Source organism: Oncorhynchus clarkii, chromosome 30 (assembly GCF_045791955.1).
Source record: "Oncorhynchus clarkii lewisi isolate Uvic-CL-2024 chromosome 30, UVic_Ocla_1.0, whole genome shotgun sequence".
Taxonomy (NCBI): domain Eukaryota; kingdom Metazoa; phylum Chordata; class Actinopteri; order Salmoniformes; family Salmonidae; genus Oncorhynchus; species Oncorhynchus clarkii.
The window spans coordinates 16,778,961-16,797,418 of NC_092176.1; the positions used below are offsets into that span (position 1 = coordinate 16,778,961).

At 41.4% G+C, this 18,458-nt stretch overlaps 1 protein-coding gene across 2 annotated transcripts in view; it reads right to left on the bottom strand.

The window, feature by feature from the left end:
• LOC139389412 (dedicator of cytokinesis protein 5-like) overlaps positions 1 to 16,984 on the bottom strand; it is a 33,053-nt gene extending 16,069 nt beyond the window's left edge. For both annotated transcript variants that reach the window (XM_071136155.1, XM_071136156.1), the window contains exons 1-14: positions 16,856 to 16,984; positions 4,284 to 4,367; positions 3,950 to 3,990; positions 3,808 to 3,863; positions 3,627 to 3,723; positions 3,319 to 3,467; positions 3,071 to 3,206; positions 2,805 to 2,962; positions 2,465 to 2,546; positions 2,051 to 2,180; positions 1,167 to 1,239; positions 635 to 777; positions 281 to 406; positions 22 to 146 (exon numbers count right to left, since the gene is read on the bottom strand). In XM_071136155.1, the coding sequence (XP_070992256.1) occupies positions 22 to 146; positions 281 to 406; positions 635 to 777; positions 1,167 to 1,239; positions 2,051 to 2,180; positions 2,465 to 2,546; positions 2,805 to 2,962; positions 3,071 to 3,206; positions 3,319 to 3,467; positions 3,627 to 3,723; positions 3,808 to 3,863; positions 3,950 to 3,990; positions 4,284 to 4,367; positions 16,856 to 16,898 (1,443 nt within the window). In that variant the 5' untranslated portion in view covers positions 16,899 to 16,984. The remainder of the gene's footprint in view (positions 1 to 21; positions 147 to 280; positions 407 to 634; positions 778 to 1,166; positions 1,240 to 2,050; positions 2,181 to 2,464; positions 2,547 to 2,804; positions 2,963 to 3,070; positions 3,207 to 3,318; positions 3,468 to 3,626; positions 3,724 to 3,807; positions 3,864 to 3,949; positions 3,991 to 4,283; positions 4,368 to 16,855) is intronic.
• Positions 16,985 to 18,458: the final 1,474 nt, after the last annotated feature.

Sequence of the window (18,458 nt, forward strand, 5' to 3'; positions counted from 1 at the left end):
ATGTTAGGACGGCACCCTTACCTCCATGAGATTGCCATCGTTATCTAGAACACTCAACATCACCTCAACATTTTTGGGTGACGTTTTTTTACCACGGTCAAACTCCCCCTGCAGCAAGGTGACATAGATATCGTTCCTCACATACCCTAGAGGAGAATTAGTTGGTTAATACTAAACAAGGATCTATTGCCTGTCACTGCTGTAAAGGCAGCTACAAAGTATGCAACCCATTGTTTCAGACAATTCAGCTACAGAAGATGAAAATGTAAACTTATGGCACCTGGGAGGATGATCTCAGGGAAGCCCATCTTTCTGACGATGGCGGTGGTGCGATCAACAAAGTGAGGGTAGTCCTTCCTGACCTGGGACAGGTCACCAGGAAGCAGCTTCAGTGTCACAAACAGTCCTGAGAACCCAACAGGGCCCGTCAATGAAGACAAAGTTAGTAAGACAGACACGGTAACAGAATGTTCAGAATCGATTCACACAACCTGTAAAGGTCCTATTTAGAACCATGACCCACATTTCAAAAGCCCCTTCTGAGTTATATTCCTTTGTATTTCATATTCTGTTCTACTCTGCTATATTCTGGGCGAGTTGTTGCCACATCATGTCAGTGAAGGTCTCTCTTTACCCTGGCCCTTGTGGTTGACCTCCCGGGTGTTAATGACTTTGTTGAAGACGGCGGTGAGAGGCTCGTTCTCTCCAATGACCCGGGATGGGAGGAGAGGAGAAATGATGAGCTGCCTCTGACGGATGTAGGTCTCCATAGCTATCCTGAGAGAAATGGGAAGGAATAGGAGGGGGAGAAATAGATTGTAAAAGTGGGACTGACACGTGGATTGATCACAAAACATAGAGCAACGAAAAGCATATTAAGATACTGGAGGTGAAAATCCACAAAATATAAAAGTGCATGTGACCAAGAAGGAATGGTAAACAGTCTCCAGTTGCATTTTTGTTAACACTGTACAACAAACTTAGACTTGATCTACAGTATGGTATAGCAATAGAAAGCATAATGCTGTATCCTAACAGAGTTCAAGCCATTTGTCATTTGACTATAATGGTATAAGAGCAGGTTGATTTCAAATGGACTGGGGAGTGGGGACCACTAACACAGGGTGAAAATGAGCAGAGGCTGTTGGAGATTTTAAAACACTCACTGCTGAAAGGGGATGAAATGCTGCTTCTCCTCATCGTCTGCTTTTCCATGGGCGATATCTGTGATGTCCATCACTGTGGACAGAGACGATGACGTTGTGAATGCTGTGGTGATAGGGGGCCATGGCTAATATAATAAGCTGATATCAATTCAATTATCTAGTTATTGCCACTGCTGCTGCTAGCATGGCCTCACTTTAATATCTTTGGTATTTGATTTCCCAGCTCGAGCTATTTTACAGCAGAGGTCTTTCACTCTGATTAAGTAAACTACAGAGTAGAGCCACAATGTCGTTTGTGTTTGAAAACTAGTTATATGGCCCTCACACACCTGTTGCAATGTACCAGAGAAGCAATGAGAACAAGAGAATTCCACAAAAACAGCATAGGTAGGATTCCAGCAGGCCGGTCTGCGTGACATTGAGCTTTGTGTTGCAATAGATGGTTCAGTCGGCATTCCTCTTTCTCTCAAAATGTGTCATTTCTTAGGAAATAGCTGAGGGAAATGAGAGCTCTCTATTGTTCCCAATGATTCTGGGTTCAATCCATTTGTTGTGACACCCGAGGAAACCATTTCTCATCCAACACAGAAATGTAATCCTTCACTCAAAACAAAGAGGGCTGTTAAAAACTTTTGGCGAGGCACACAACCTGGAAGTGTTTTAGGGGTCAGGAAGGTAAGCAGGTGCAGGTGTGCTTAGGGTGTGTCTGGCTTTTATCAAGGACAGGGATTCCTACTGTAACTTTTTATTTAGGCTGTCAATTTACCCATTCACTCAAACTCGGAGTATGGGAAGTGTTCTGATCTCAGATTAATTGAATTCCATTGAATTGAATGTGTGAATGTGAGCAAACAAATATAGTGAAGCATTAAAAGACATCTCACCAGCCACACCAAATGGTCTCCTTAACCCTCCAGTGTGTTTCTTGCCCTCCTTGAGCTCCATGCTGCCCACTCTGATAATCTGACAGACGAGGAAGAGACGTGGCCTAATCAGGTCACTGCTGCTCAGATCCTGACCAGATTGGAGGAGAGAATTTTAATGCAAAGATAAGAACTACATAATGCAAGTACAATTAAAGTTTCTTGGCAGAAAATATTCAATATCTTATGCAAATCTGCTTACATAAAGCTTAATGTGAGCAGTTCAGAGCCTGTCTGAGGAAATAAATGGCATGGCATAGCATGCCCCATCCAAGGACTGTCACTGCCCATCTGTCAGGCCACATGGCTACTAGTTTATTACATTTACAACAGTGAAAAAAGACAGAAAGTAGAAGGGAGGGTTTCATCTGTTACCGTGAAAAGGGCAGGCAGGTTGTTGAGTTTCTCAATCTCTTTGGGCATGCCCATGCTGTCCCAGCGCACCAGGAAGTTCTCACTGCAGACATAAACAAATCAGGAATCCCAACTCACTTACCTCACTATAGCCACTCTGTAACAACCTTTTTTCGGTGTTTGACAAGATACACAAATATATCAAAAGGGTGATTTAATGTTATGCAATATCTGCATATATGTGACATGGAATACACATGATTACGGGACAAAAACTTCTTTATGGTGTCAGAAAATGGTATTGGCAGTGATGTTATCTGGTTTACTATAATGCAATGAATTGAATACATTGATATCTGACCTGATGAACTCAGACTGGTCAGGGTCATAGAGTGACATAAGCAGCTCTGCATCCTCCCCGATGTTACACACAAAGTTCTTGAGGTTCACGAAGAGACTGTAGGTGTGCACCGTGCTGAACAGGGACTGGCGCCTCATCTCCAGGTTCTGCAGACGGGTCTACAGAGGAGCACAGACACTATATGAGCGAACACACAATGCACTGGCAGGGCAACCAGTATTAGTCAGAGAGACAAATGAGAGAGAAAAACACCAGCTAGCCCATGCCTTCTCCTCCTGTATTCTGTCATCTATACTGCGGGATGCAGTCTCAAAGGCCCTGAACAGACTGACTGTGCTGGTGCAGTCCGGGTCCAGAGTGTTCCCCGCGTCATCTCGCACCACCAAGTCCAAACCCAGAATCCTGTACAGAAAGAATCCCATATAGTTTTAGACAGATTTACAAGGGCATATTCTTAGCACAATGACTTTACAAGCACGTTTATGTCACAGTGGAATTAGAGTACAATTCATACCGGTTTCCATAATCAATCTTAGCTGTGACTTTCTTCCTGAGCTCCACAAGGTCATCCTTGGGTAATGTTCCTGACACTATCTGAGATCGATACTCGATGAGGCTGTAGGCCATCTGCTGTACGCCCCTGAAGAGAGTGGTCTTGTTGTTCTGTCAAACAAACAGTCATATTCATCATCACAGCCACCCAGACTTACATAATCACACTTTTCCAAACAGAGTGAATGTCAGAGTTGGATAACAGTATAAGGGTAATGTGAATAAAATGCAAGTAGGGAGATTGATAAGAAACTAATATTTACCACGTACCACATACAGCTTGTACCATATTTGTGTCCATTCCCTCAGAGTGGCACCGAGTTCCAGTACCAGTGGTAGGTCTCCTGGGATAACTATTTCCTGTTGGCTGAAGGGGGAAGGAAAGAAATAACCAGATATCCCAAATACAATGCATGTCTAATAACATGACATGAAATGAGTGACACCTTACCCTGTCCCTTCAACTTTCGCCTCCTTCAGGTGGATGTACGAGGCTGGGAAAATGCCCTGTGAGATGAAACATAAACCTCTTCTTCAAACTATTTTCTCATTTCAATGAAACACTATGAACAGATGTACGGTTGTTGCCATACCTTCCGTGATTTGTCCCGTAATGTGTACCCTCTGTACCAGCCTGGGGAGATTAGAGATTGATAGATGGAAATAGAGACATGACAGAGATATAGGGATAAATACAATAGATAAGATAAGATTGATGAGAAGAGGGCAAACTCGATCCAGATGCTGATATTGACTGTTCCATCTTTCAAGAGCATTTCATTAAACATCGCTGATAATTTTCCATGCATGTCTGGTATTGAGCACAGCCTTGGTTCAATGTTTTACAAAGTTCCAGAGTGTTGCAAACTGTTCCTTAACGTGTAACAGCTTGTTGTATGTGAGTGAGGCTAGACTGTTCATGCTCACCTTCAAATGTCTCAAGTATATGTACAGTGTCTCCCACCTGGAGAGACAGCTCCTGCTCGCCTCTGGAGTCGTAATTATAAATTGCTGAGAGAATTGACAGGCGGGGGCGAAAAGAGAGACAGTCTTACTACGTGAACCAACATACAAACACAAAATGACAATCCCCAGCAAGCTCAAGATAAAGGAAGTGGAGACAGAAAAATTATATGAAGAGCCAAGAAAAGCTTATAGACTTTGGCCTTTTCCCAAGTCATATCTGATAAAAGGTACATGGGTAGTCGGGTATTTCTTGTGCTGTGAAAAAACATGCTTGAATTAGAGTCAACTTTTTTTATGCATTGAAAGAATTTACAGGTGCATTCTCATGGTGCACGTGAAATTCGGTGTTGGCTGTATACTGGAAACGCAGTTAATAAAAGGGCCCTCAATTGCTTTGAACTTCATTTTACTCTGCATTATATCCTAATAAATGTACACTACCGGTCAAAAGTTTTAGAACACCTTTTCATTCAAGGATTTTTCTTTATTTTTATTTGTTTTACTATTTTCTACATTGTAGAATAATAGTGAAGACATCAAAACTATGAAATAACACACATGGAATCATGTAGAAACCAAAAAAAGTGTTAAACAAATCAAAATATATTTTATATTTGAGATTCTTCAAATAGCCACCCTTTGCCTTGATGACAGCTTTGCACACTCTCGTCATTCTCTCAACCAGCTTCACCTGCAATGATTTTCCAACAGTCTTGAAGGAGTTCCCACATATGCTGAGCACTTGTTGGTTGCTTTTCCTTCACTCTGCAGTCCGACTCATCCCAAACCATCTCAATTGGTTGAGATCGGGGGATTTTGGAGGCCAGGTAATCTGATGCAGCACTCCATCACTCTCATTCTTGGTCAAATAGCCCTTACACAGCCTGGAGGTGTGTTGGGTCATTGTCCTGTTGAAAAACAAATGATAGTCCCACTAAGTGCAAACCAGATGGGATAGCGTATCACTGCAGAATGCTGTGGTAGCCATGCTGGTTAAGTATGCCTTGAATTCTAATGAAATCACAGACAGTGTCACCAGCAAAGAACCCCCACACCAAAACACCTCCTCCTCCATGCTTCACAGTGGGAAATAAACATGCGGAGATCATCCATTCACCCACACTGCATCTCACAAAGACATGGCGGTTGGAACCAAAAATCTTCAATTTGGACTCCAAATGACAAATTTCCACTGGTTGCTCGTGTTTCTTGACCCAAGCAAGTATCTTCTTAGTATTGGAGTCCTTTAGCAGTGGTTTCTTTGCAGCGATTCGGCCATGATGGCCTGATTCACAGTCTCCTCTGAACAGTTGATGTTGAGATGTCTGTTACTTGAACTCTGTGAAGCATTTATTTGGGCTGCAATTTCTGAGGCTGGTAACTCTAATGAACTTATCCTCTGCAGCAGAAGTAACTCTGGGTCTTCCTTTCCTGTGGCGGTCATGAGGGCCAGTTTCATAATAGAGCTTGATGGTTTTTCCGACTGCACTTGAAGAAACTTTCAAAGTTCTTGAAATATTCCGAATTTACTGACCTTCATGTCTTAAAGTAATGATGGACTGTTGTTTATCTTTGCTTATTTGAGCTGTTCTCGCCATAATACAGTATTTTACCATATAGGGCTATATTCTGTATCCGCCACCACCTTGTCACAACACAACTGATTGGCTCAAACACATTAAGAAGGAAAGAAATTCCACAAATGTACTTTTAAGAAGGCACACCTGTTAATTGAAATGCATTCCAGGTGACTACCTCATGAAGATGGTTGAGAGAATGCCAAGAGTGTGCAAAGCTGCCATCAAGGCAAAGGGTGGCTACTTTGAAGAATCTCAAATATAAAATATATTTTGATTTGTTTAACACTTTTTTGGTTTCTACATGATTCCACATGTATTATTTCATAGTGTTGATGTCTTCACTATTAATCTACAATGTAGAAATTAGTAAGAATAAAGAAAAAACCTTGAATGAGTCGGTTTTCCAAACCTTTTGACTGGTAGTGTACAGTATGTGCATGTATTCATGATTAGGATTTTAGGACTCAACCTGAGCTCACGTTTTAAATAAAGAGATGATTAACATTATTCCTGTCATTTTTCATTCCTTGAGGCTGTGTGTTGGGTGGAGTAAGTGGAATTTTTCCCCTGCAGGTTTATTACAACATCCACACTGAGGGAGGTGGCGTGAGAGGAGGGGCTTGACATCATGTATTATTTATTTCTAAATCACAAAGGAGACTGACGGTTAAAGGTCACTTTATACAGGGCATATTGCAGCCAACTGGGTCAGCAGAGTGCCCTGCCCTCTATTCTCCTCAGTTTGTTAACTTAAGTGTCTTCCTGGAGACGGTTCCCTCTTCCTCCTCTTTTCCGAAGGACACGAGTGGGAGACAAATCACAAAGCACAGTATGCTCTCTTGCTCTCCCGCTGACTCTCTCTCCGCGCACACACACTTCCTTGTCATGACTTGCAGACACACTTTCAAAGCCTAGTACTCGGCATTATCTACCCTCTATAACAGGAACAATGTGAGGAGCTCTGTCCTGACTTGCATGGTGATAATCCTTGTTGCCGGAGGCTAGATCTCACTGCACGCTTCAACTGGCTCAGCTCATCACACCTCTGAATACCTCACAACTGAACATCAGTATCCTTTTCTTTCCTTAAGCATCCTTCCCTTCCCATAAGTATCCTTCCCATTTAATTGTTTGCAGTTCCCCTTCAAATCAAATCAAATTGTATTGGTCACATACATGTGTTTAGCAGATGTTATTGCTGGTGTAGCAAAATGCTTGTGTTTCTAGCTCCAACAGTGCAGTAATATCTAACAAGTAATATCTAACAATTGCACAACAATACACAAAAATCTAAAGTAAAGGAATTAAGAATGTATAAAATATTTGGATGAGCAATGTCAGAGTCGGCATAGATTAAGATTGAAAGTTTTCATCACTGCTCTTTGTTCTGTGAGAACTAATGTAATATGTAGATCTGGAACAGTTATATATCCACTATGATGATCTTTATCTTCTATGATCTTTTGAAAGACCTTGTACAAATACCGCTTTTTTTCATAATGCAGTTGTACAGTGATAATGCAGTGGTACAACTAACCTAATATCAACTAACAATAAGGATCCAGACTAGATCATCAACAAGACAAGAAAAAACATCCACCTGGCTGTGTATGGCTTCTTCAACATTGAGATTATTTGAGATCGCTCATCACCATTACATAGGCCAATACAAATTAGATCGGATAGACTTATCCAGCTAGCATCTCTCTGCGTACACAAATTCACTGACTATCTACTCTGATTTCAGAGCACTCTCATCAGTGTGCCAGAGCGTAGAATAACTGGAATAACTGATGAATTTACGAACGCACAACACTTGCTGAATATGACCGGTGTCAGTAAACGTAGGCAAAAAAAGTAATAGTTAGTCACGATCGCTCTAGATAACATGTAAACAGCCTAACCAGCTCTGCTAGGGCGAGTAAAATAGTCTTGTGTCTGGAAGTAGCTAGCCAACTACAGCCAGTTAGCAGTTTATTTTATTTTTATGGCTGTTTGATAAATAGGACTGTAATGGTCCCAAAAGTAAGAGGACTTCCGTGGTATTGACATATTTGCAGAAATCCATCCAGGTGTATGTTGTAGCTTTTGGGAATGTGTTGTAATGATCTAAATTCGTGCTGTTGTAACTGCCTGTAAGCACACAGTCCAGTTCAAAGTGAATGATGGCAGGTCTGTGTGGTAAATGGCTTGTTTGCATAAAGGCCTACTGTAGCTCTGGTTGGCTATGGTGCACGGGTCTGAGTAGACTCCGGTCCTGAATGAGACAGATGGGCTTTTTTCGGTTTTATTTACGCTTTCCCTCTATAGAATTTTCACAAATGCTTTAGTATACGTAATTCCCAGACGTTCTAAGAATTTATGAAAAGTGAAAATTACCATATCTAAGTGCTCGCTTGTCAGAAAATGTTTTTAAAAGTGTCATTCTTCCTGGGGGTGTATATAAACAGACTTGAATAACATTTCATGTTGCTAAAATGCTGTCAGTTCCACTTTAAAACTCCCTCTGCCAACTCAGAAACAATAGCAAAGAAAAAATACCAAAGAAATGACATCTCCCTCTGGTCATGCAGAGTGACACCAACTTGACATCGTTCTGTCTGTGTCCTGAGAAATGTCTGGCAACAGCAGAGATCTGCCCGTGGTTAAAAATCACGCCAAGCATGTTGTGATGCAGCACTACTGTTACCTCTAAGCGCTACTGTCTGTGCCTCAGCACTGCTCACCAGTGCAGCTCCTTCACACTGTTTTGCATCTCAACCTGTGACATCCCTGGCTGAGGTTACATATAAACACACACAGACAGCCTCTTGTCAAAATCCTACCGGCTCTCTATAATCTGACCAAATCAGATTGAAATGCATGTCAGGAAAATCAAATGGCATTTTATTTATGTAAATAATCCTTAAAGATCATGTTAAATATTGGATCCTCTATATAGACGATTGCCTTATGATCTGGACAGGTTCCAAAATTAAATGAATATCTTAACTACAATTACTCTAGAGTACAATCAATTTCCTTCATTATGGAAAATAACATTAACTCTATACATTTCTTAGATGTACTTGTTAAAGGGACAATCTCTAAGTACTACAGTTCACAGAAAACCTACAGATAAAAATATTATATTGACAGCTGATAGTTATCACCCTCTTCCCCCAAAAAGAGGTTTACCAGTAAGCCAAAGTCATAGACTGAGTCGCATTTGTGACACAGAGGAAGAATATGACAGACAATCAAATTCTCTCCTTGAGTATTTTCGTTTGAGAGGTTATCCCGATACCTGGCTTGATTAAGCTAAAAAACAAGTTAAAAGCTTGAACAGAAGCCAGTTACTTAACAAATTCCAACAAAAACAAAATAAACTGTTTTCTGTAAACTATATACTTACTTTCGATGATAGCCATAATGGCATCAAGTCTATTGTCAAGAAACACTGGCACATATTATCATCAGACTCATATTTAAATTCTGCCTTCCAGAATCCACCTTTATTCAATTATAAACGATCAAGACATCTATCAAACATATTGGTTTGATCAGATGTGGTCAGAGAGAGAAAAAGAGGCCTTCATAAAAGGATGTTTCCCCTGTAGAGCTTGTACCTCTTGTAGCACCATAAGGAAATGTTCTAATTTAGTATGCCCTCAGACTTGAGATAAAATCATGTAGAACTTGCACTACTAAAATGAGTTATTTATATGTTACAGTGTTCTTGTAATAAGATTTATATTGGAAAAACATCCCGGACCTTGAAAGTACATCTTGGAGAACATAAATCCACTATTAGACGTCAAGATATCATCTCGCCAGGTGCAAGACACTTCATAGAACAAAATCATTCCATTAAAGAATTGCGTTTCTGCGGGATCTAAAAAGTTAATCCACCACGTAGAAGAGGTGACTATGACAACAAATTACTCTAAAAGAGAAGCCATGTGGATATATAAATTAAAATCTATTTTTCCACACGGTTTAAACAAAGAATTAGATTTCACCTCCTTCCTATAAGCCACATTCAGACTGTTATAGAAGAACACTGTCCGTATCAGATTTTAAGTATTGTTTATGAGTTGGCCCCACATATTTATGAACGGCTTTGCCTGATGTCCTTTGTGGTGGACTATCTCATTAATTGATATAATGTATTTTGGTGAGCGGAAACCTGGGGCGATTGATTTGTGAGTTGCCCTTCGTGCACCCTCCCGTACCCTATAATTCTGTATTTCTTTGTGACTAATTTATATACAGGTAGACCAGAAAAGCCACATCCCTGATTGGTAGATGAGTGACAACCCTGATTAGAAGCACTGCTGCCCATCTGCTGTTCTTTACAAATGCTGTTTAGACATTTTTTTATTGTACCGACACACTGAAGAAGGCTGGAAAGCCAAAACGTCTGTGTACACTATCCCTGATGCAGTGAAAATAATTTAAAAAATTGAATAATAACGTAAGCTTTATGCAACATCTTTTTGAGTGCAAACCCATTATACCTCTTTGTTTGTATGAAATGCATGTGTGCTCTGATGAGTGATGATAGTGCATTTGCAGTGCCTTGCGAAAGTATTCGGCCCCCTTGAACTTTGCGACCTTTTGCCACATTTCAAGCTTCAAACATAAAGATATAAAACTGTATTTTTTTTGTGAAGAATCAACAACAAGTGGGACACAATCATGAAGTGGAACGACATTTATTGGATATTTCAAACTTTTTTAACAAATCAAAAACTGAAAAATTGGGCGTGCAAAATTATTCAGCCCCTTTACTTTCAGTGCAGCAAACTCTCTCCAGAAGTTCAGTGAGGATCTCTGAATGATCCAATGTTGACCTAAATGACTAATGATGATAAATACAATCCCCCTGTGTGTAATCAAGTCTCCGTATAAATGCACCTGCACTGTGATAGTCTCAGAGGTCCGTTAAAAGCGCAGAGAGCATCATGAAGAACAAGGAACACACCAGGCAGGTCCGAGATACTGTTGTGAAGAAGTTTAAAGCCGGATTTGGATACAAAAAGATTTCCCAAGCTTTAAACATCCCAAGGAGCACTGTGCAAGCGATAATATTGAAATGGAAGGAGTATCAGACCACTGCAAATCTACCAAGACCTGGCCGTCCCTCTAAACTTTCAGCTCATACAAGGAGAAGACTGATCAGAGATGCAGCCAAGAGGCAGGCCCATGATCACTCTGGATGAACTGCAGAGATCTACAGCTGAGGTGGGAGACTCTGTCCATAGGACAACAATCAGTCGTATATTGCACAAATCTGGCCTTTATGGAAGAGTGGCAAGAAGAAAGCCATTTCTTAAAGATATCCATAAAAAGTGTTGTTTAAAGTTTGCCACAAGCCACCTGGGAGACACACCAAACATGTGGAAGAAGGTGCTCTGGTCAGATGAAACCAAAATTGAACTTTTTGGCAACAATGCAAAACGTTATGTTTGGCGTAAAAGCAACACAGCTGAACACACCATCCCCACTGTCAAACATGGTGGTGGCAGCATCATGGTTTGGGCCTGCTTTTCTTCAGCAGGGACAGGGAAGATGGTTAAAATTGATGGGAAGATGGGCCAAATACAGGACCATTTTGGAAGAAAACCTGATGGAGTCTGCAAAAGACCTGAGACTGGGACGGAGATTTGTCTTCCAACAAGACAATGATCCAAAACATAAAGCAAAATCTACAATGGAATGGTTCAAAAATAAACATATCCAGGTGTTAGAATGGCCAAGTCAAAGTCCAGACCTGAATCCAATCGAGAATCTGTGGAAAGAACTGAAAACTGCTGTTCACAAATGCTCTCCATCCAACCTCACTGAACTCGAGCTGTTTTGCAAGGAGTAATGGGAAAAAAAATTCAGTCTCTTGATGTGCAAAACTGATAGAGACATACCCCAAGCGACTTACAGCTGTAATCGCAGCAAAAGGTGGCGCTACAAAGTATTAACTTAAGGGGGCTGAATAATTTTGCACGCCCAATTTTTCAGTTTTTGATTTGTTAAAAAAGTTTGAAATATCCAATAAATGTCGTTCCACTTCATGATTGTGTCCCACTTGTTGTTGATCATTCACAAAAAATACAGTTTTATATCTTTATGTTTGAAGCCTGAAATGTGGCAAAAGGTCGCAAAGTTCAAGGGGTCTGAATACTTTCGCAAGGCACTGTATATCAATAAATTGTCAATCTTTTCATTTTATAGCAATGACATCCTCTACACTATCACTGGCATCTTGACGATTACACATTGGTCGACTACATTTGAAATACATTGTATCAGACATTAGGCTAGTCCATAAGTGAGGGGTATGTCTTATTTTCAAACATTACTAGGGTTTAGCAGCCATTGACACACAACAAGCTTCATGAATGTTCTGATTGTATCAGCATTACACAAACATAACTAAAAGGTAGTGTCTGTTTCAAACGGTATCTACCCGAATAAGAACAAACCAATACACAGTTGCATGGAGTCATCTGTCATATTCAAAATGGGGGGAAAATGTAGTGGAACAGCAACAATACAAAGTATGACTTCAGTCCCTTTTCGACAATGACATGTCTGTGGTCTTTACCAAACATAGCAAAAGATGAACAAGAACTTGAACACAACATTCCACAGAGGTATGCTAGCTACTTTGGGGGTTGGCAAGCTAAGTCAAGGGCATTCCTTACTAGAATATTGTTATTTTTTAGAATGATGCCAATATCCATGTTCAAACAAAGTTGAAACCCAAATTAGTGTCAGAACAAAATTAACATTCTGTACATGAGACCTAAATCATTCTATGAGATTGTGGTTATTTTCTGTCCTGCTAAATTCAGAAATCTGTAGGCCTATTATATTTACACATGTCAATGTTTTGTAAACAATGAAGGAAAAACAACCACATGAAATCGTGATTAATTTCCACGTAACTTTTTTAAAATTTATTTTTTATCTATGAATGGTGTTATTGCTTGTGATACAGTGATATCAACCAAATAACAATGGTGCAAGACTCTGTTCAGGATGAGTGTTAATATTTCCTGTAGGCAGGATCGAGTTGTTGCTGTTGTGATTATATTATATAATTTTTAAATTGTGTAATGTTGATTGCAAGATGGCGCCGACAGACATGGCAGCTTTGCTTCTAGCTCCTATGCAACTTTGCAGTATTTTGTTTTTGTGTGTTATTTCTTACACTATTAGCCCAGAACGTTTTGTGTGTTATTACATACAGCCAAAATAACTTTTGGATATCAGAGCAGCGTTAACTCACCAGCACAATGACCAGGAATATGACTTTCCCAAATTTGATATTTTGTTCTCACCCCCTAGGGCAATTTAACTTATCCCAGAGGCTGCTCCAAGACGCCACTGGCGGAGAAGAGGTATTCGGAGTGGACTTCTAGTCCGACTCAGGAGGCGTGCACACTATCCACTGCTTCAGAGTATATTACTCGCTAATGTTCAGTCTCTGGACAATAAAGTAGACAAACTCAGGGCGGGGATCTCCTTCCAGAGAGACATCAGGGACTGTAACGTACTCTGTTTCACGGAATCATGGCTCTCTCTGGATATACTGTCCACGTCCATACAGCCAGCTGTGTTCTTAGTACATCGCACAGACAGGAATAAAGATCTTTCCTGGAAGAAGAAGGGCGGTGTGATTGTGATAACGTATAGAAACTCAAGTGCTTTTGTTCACCCGACATAGAATACCTCACAATCAAATGCAGACCATATTACCTCCCAAGAGAATTCTCTTCGGTTATAGTCACAGCCGTGTATATTCCCCCTCAAGCCGATACCACGATGGCCCTCAAGGAACTACACTGGACTTTATGCAACTGGAAACCACATATCCTGGAAACCACATATGGCCACATTTATTGTAGCTGGGGATTTTAACAAAACAAATTAGAGGAAAACGCTACCGAAGTTCTATCAACACATTGACTGTAGTTCTCACACAGGGAAAACACTTAACCACTGCTATTCTCTCTTCCGGGATGCCTACAAGGCCCTCCCCCGCCCTCCCTTTGGCAGATCACAACTTAATTTTGCTCCTCCCTTCCTATAGGCAGAAACTCAAACAGGTAGTACCTGTGCTAAGGTCTATTCAACGCTGGTCTGACCAATCGGAATTCATGCTTCAAGATTGTTTTGATCACGCGGACTGGGGTAGCCTCGGATAATAACATTGATGTATACACAGACACGGTGACTGAGTTCACCAGGAAGTGTATTGATGGATATTGTTCCCACCGTGACTATTAAAACCTACCCAAACCAGAAACCGTGGATAGACGGCAGCATTCACGCTAAACTGAAAGCGCGAACCACCGCATTTAACCCTGGCAAGGTGATTGGGAATATGGTTGAATACAAACAGTGTAGTTATTCCCTCTGTAAGGCAATCAAACAGGCAAACCGTCAGTACAGAGACAAAGTGGAGTTGCAATTCAACAGCTCAGACACGAGATGTATGTGAGAGGGTCTACAGATAATCACAGATTACAAAGGGAAAACCAGCCACATCACTGACACCAACGTCTTGCTCCCAGACAAACTAAACACTTTCTTTGCCCGCTTGAGGATAACGCAGTGCCATCGACGCGGCCCGCTCCCAAGGACTGTGGGTTCTCCTTCTCCGTGGCCGACGTGAGTAAGACATTTAAACGTGTTAACCCTTGCAAGGCTGTCGGCCCAGATGGCATCCCTAGCTGCTTCCTCAGAGCACGTGCAGACCAGCTGGCTGGAGTGTTAACACACATATTCAATCTCTCCCTATCCCAGTCTGCTGTCCCCACATGCTTCAAGAGACCCACCATTGTTCCTGTACCCAAGAAAGCTAAGGTAACTGAGCTAAATGACTATCACCCCGTAGCACTCACTTCTGTCATCCTGAAGTGCTTTGAGGCTAGTTAAGGATCCTATCACCTCTACTTTACCTGACACCCTATACCCACTTCAACTTGTTTACTGCCCCAATAGATCCACAGACAATGCCCCCAGGTGGTGAAGGTAGGACACAACACCTCCACTTCACTGATCCTCAACACAGGGGCCCCTTAAGGGTGGGTACTCAGCCCCCTCCTGTACTCCCTGTTCACCCATGACTGTGTGGCCACACTCAATCATCAAGTTTGCAGACGACACAACCATAGTAGACTTGATTACCAACAATGACGGGACAGCCTACAGGGAGGAGGTGAGGGCCCTTGCGGAGTGGTGCCAGGAAAATAACCTCTCCCTCAACGTCAACAAAACGAAGGAGCTGATCGTGGACTTCAGCAAAATGCAGAGTGAGCACGCCCCTATCCACATCGATGGGACAGCAGTGGAGAAAGTGGAAAGCGTCAAGTTCCTCAGCGTACACATCACAGACAAACTGAAATGGTCCACACAGACAGTGTGGTGAAGAAGGCGCAATAGCGCCTCTTCAACCGCAGGAGGCTGAAGAAATGTGGCTTGGCCCCTAAGACCCTCACAAACTTTTACAGATGCATAATTGAGAGCATCCTGGTAAGGCAACGGCACCGCCAACAACCGCAGGACTCTCCAGAGGGTGCTGTGGTCTGCACAACACATCACCGGGGGCACACTGCCTGCCCTCCAGGACACCTACAGCCCCCGATGTCACAGGAAGGCCAAAAAAATCATCAAGGACAACCACCCGAGCCACAGCCTGTTCACCCCGTTATCATCCGGAAGGCGAGGTCAGTACAAGTGCATTAAATCTGGGACCGAGAGACTGAAAAGCAGCTTCTATCTCAAGGCCATCAGACTAATAAATAGCCATCACTAGCCGGCTACCACCCGGTTACTCAACCCTGCACCTGAGAGGCTGCTGCCCTGTATACATTGACATAATAATGTTTACACAATGCTTTACTCATTTCATATGTATATACTGTATTACATTCTACTGTATTTTAGTCAATGCCACTCCGACATTGCTCATCCTAATATTTATATATTTCTTAATTCCATGATTTTACTTTTTGATATGTGTATTGTTAGATATTACTGCACTATTGGAGCTAGGAACACAAGAAATTCGCTACACCCGCAATAACATCTGATAAATATGTGTATGCGATCAATACAATTTGATTTGATTGCTGCTGCCTTCATGGCAAGAAGTGCGTTTCCACAAAACTTTATTGAGGTACGTGTGGGTGGGTGTGGCTTGAAACAATGAGTGACGTTTTAAAGGGCAGTGGCCATGCTGATACCGTTCCCCAACCAACCCCTCCTCGTTTTCCAACTGGTCGTACATTACAGCACCGTTTATGTTCAATTGAACGATCCAGAACGTAAAAACGTACTGAACGCAGCCCTGTTCTCGCTTGCAAAAGAGACCATCTGAATGGACTTTTACTGGTTAAATACAAAAACAACAGGTACCCAATTGCGATATTATAGGCCTACTGACGTCATCATACTCTCTGAAATGGTTCCCCATTAGTTTTGATTTACCTTGAGGGCGTGTATTCACATAACGTTCCACACAGCATGCCTAAACTAAAGTGACTCATGTAGGCTATGCGCCTAGGTTGTTTTCATGATATATGATAGGCTAAAATCACAATGTCTTACACATTTCCAACTATAAGCTTACATGGATGCTTCAGTATATGGACAGCAATAAAGTTTCAGCACGACGTGTATGTAGCAAGGCTCATTTTCGAATCAAACCACTCGATTTACGGATTGTTACTGTATGGACGTAGAGAGCACACCCTGACCAAACGTATTCACATCGAATCAACATTCACTTTCTTTCAGGGATTCCTAAGCTACATGTGTGACAGTCAAAGTAGCTTAACTTCGCCTTTTCCTAAAGATTCCTAGCTACATAACTTCCAAGTTTAATTGCCTTGGCCAACTAGTAAATAGACTGCTGTGTGAATTACAACCCAATTGTAAACAAGACGACATAGTTGTCGAACTTACCAACGCCATATTTCTCTTTTTTAGTTGGAATCCAGCGGGTCATTGCGGTAAAATGATAAATAAATAAATAGATGAACTGCTGTGCGGGTGGGACACTTCTCGTCCTGAACACTACAGTTTCGCCATCATGACTTCAAAAGGGGGGAGGGGAGAAAACTAGGGCTATGCAATTGAACCCAGCAGCAAGCGTTGCCGCGCCTCGTTGCGTAGGCTAAAGATCACTCAATTGAACAAATGTGGCAAATGTAACATAACGACAATGTAACAATAGAACCAAACTTCAAATAAGTAATTAGAGAAACTCACTTACACTACACCGTGTATAGTGTACATTAGGATACCATACCTTTCACCATGAGAGTCCATTGTGCAAAATAAAACTGGGCACATTACTGAGATAAGGTATGATAGCCACAATCAGAAGTAAGTATAAAACATTTTTCGTTGTCGGAGCAACATTTTTGTCACGAGATAAAGTTAGACTGACATGAGAGAGCAATGGTCTGTAACAATGCAGAGGTACCATGCAGACACTGAGTGTACTATAATATAGGTCAGCCAGAGGCGGCCTATGGGCCAAAACTGGACTGCAAGGAATTTGGAATGTTACTATTATTATTTTTTAAATCACCAGGGCATCTGTTAAAAATGTGTTTAGTTTAGGAAGTCTTTTCCCTAGTATTCCCACGAATAAAAATAATATGTGATCATGTCTCAATGTAATCAAGGTATGAAATTATTGTTATTTTCAAACGCAATCTATTTTTGGGCTTAGTTGTGGTCAATTTGCAGTGTAAAAAAATATGATAATTATGTTTCAGTCCGCTCAAACAAAATTATCCGGCAGACGCTCTTATCCCGAGTGACTTACAGGAACAATTTAGGGTTCAGTGCATTGCTCAAGGGCACATTGACAGCGTTTTAACCCAGTTGGCTTGGGGATTCAAAACAGCAACCTTTCGGTTACTGGCCCAACACTCTTAAACCCTAGACTACCTTCCTCCCTGATATAGAGCATATTCTGGTGACTTAAAAAAAATATATATACAATAGGCCTAACGTTACCTACCATATGTTATTTGATTCAAATTATTTTTACTTTTTTGATTTTAAGTGATTCAACCATTGACTGCTTTGTTTCCTCAAGGTCAGGAATGTAGAATCGACCTGTTGTCAATGACGTAGGCCTCAGTGGACACTGTCAGAGGATGTGCGCGTGTGTGTGTGTTATTTAGGAGGAAAATGATTGCAGTAGCCTACTTGATCATCAGCAGGTGCACACAGTGTTTGTATTTTAGAGGATGAGTCTGTCTGGGGTTACCATTCATGCATTTATCTGTGTAAGTTTGCATCAATACGTGCATTGATTGTGATATTTTATTTATGAATGGGCCCCAGCCTCCCCGTAAGACAATGGGCCCCACCCTCCCCCTCCTCACCGATGCAGCTGTTTAGTGGATCCGGCCTGTTATTCTACTTAGCCTTTTGTCTTCACATAATGTGTTGCTGATAGCACCGCACATCCAAATGTTGCTGTCAATAACCATTAGCCATCCATTTGCATAGTTTTCCCCCTTGACAGCTTGATTTAGCTCTCACTATT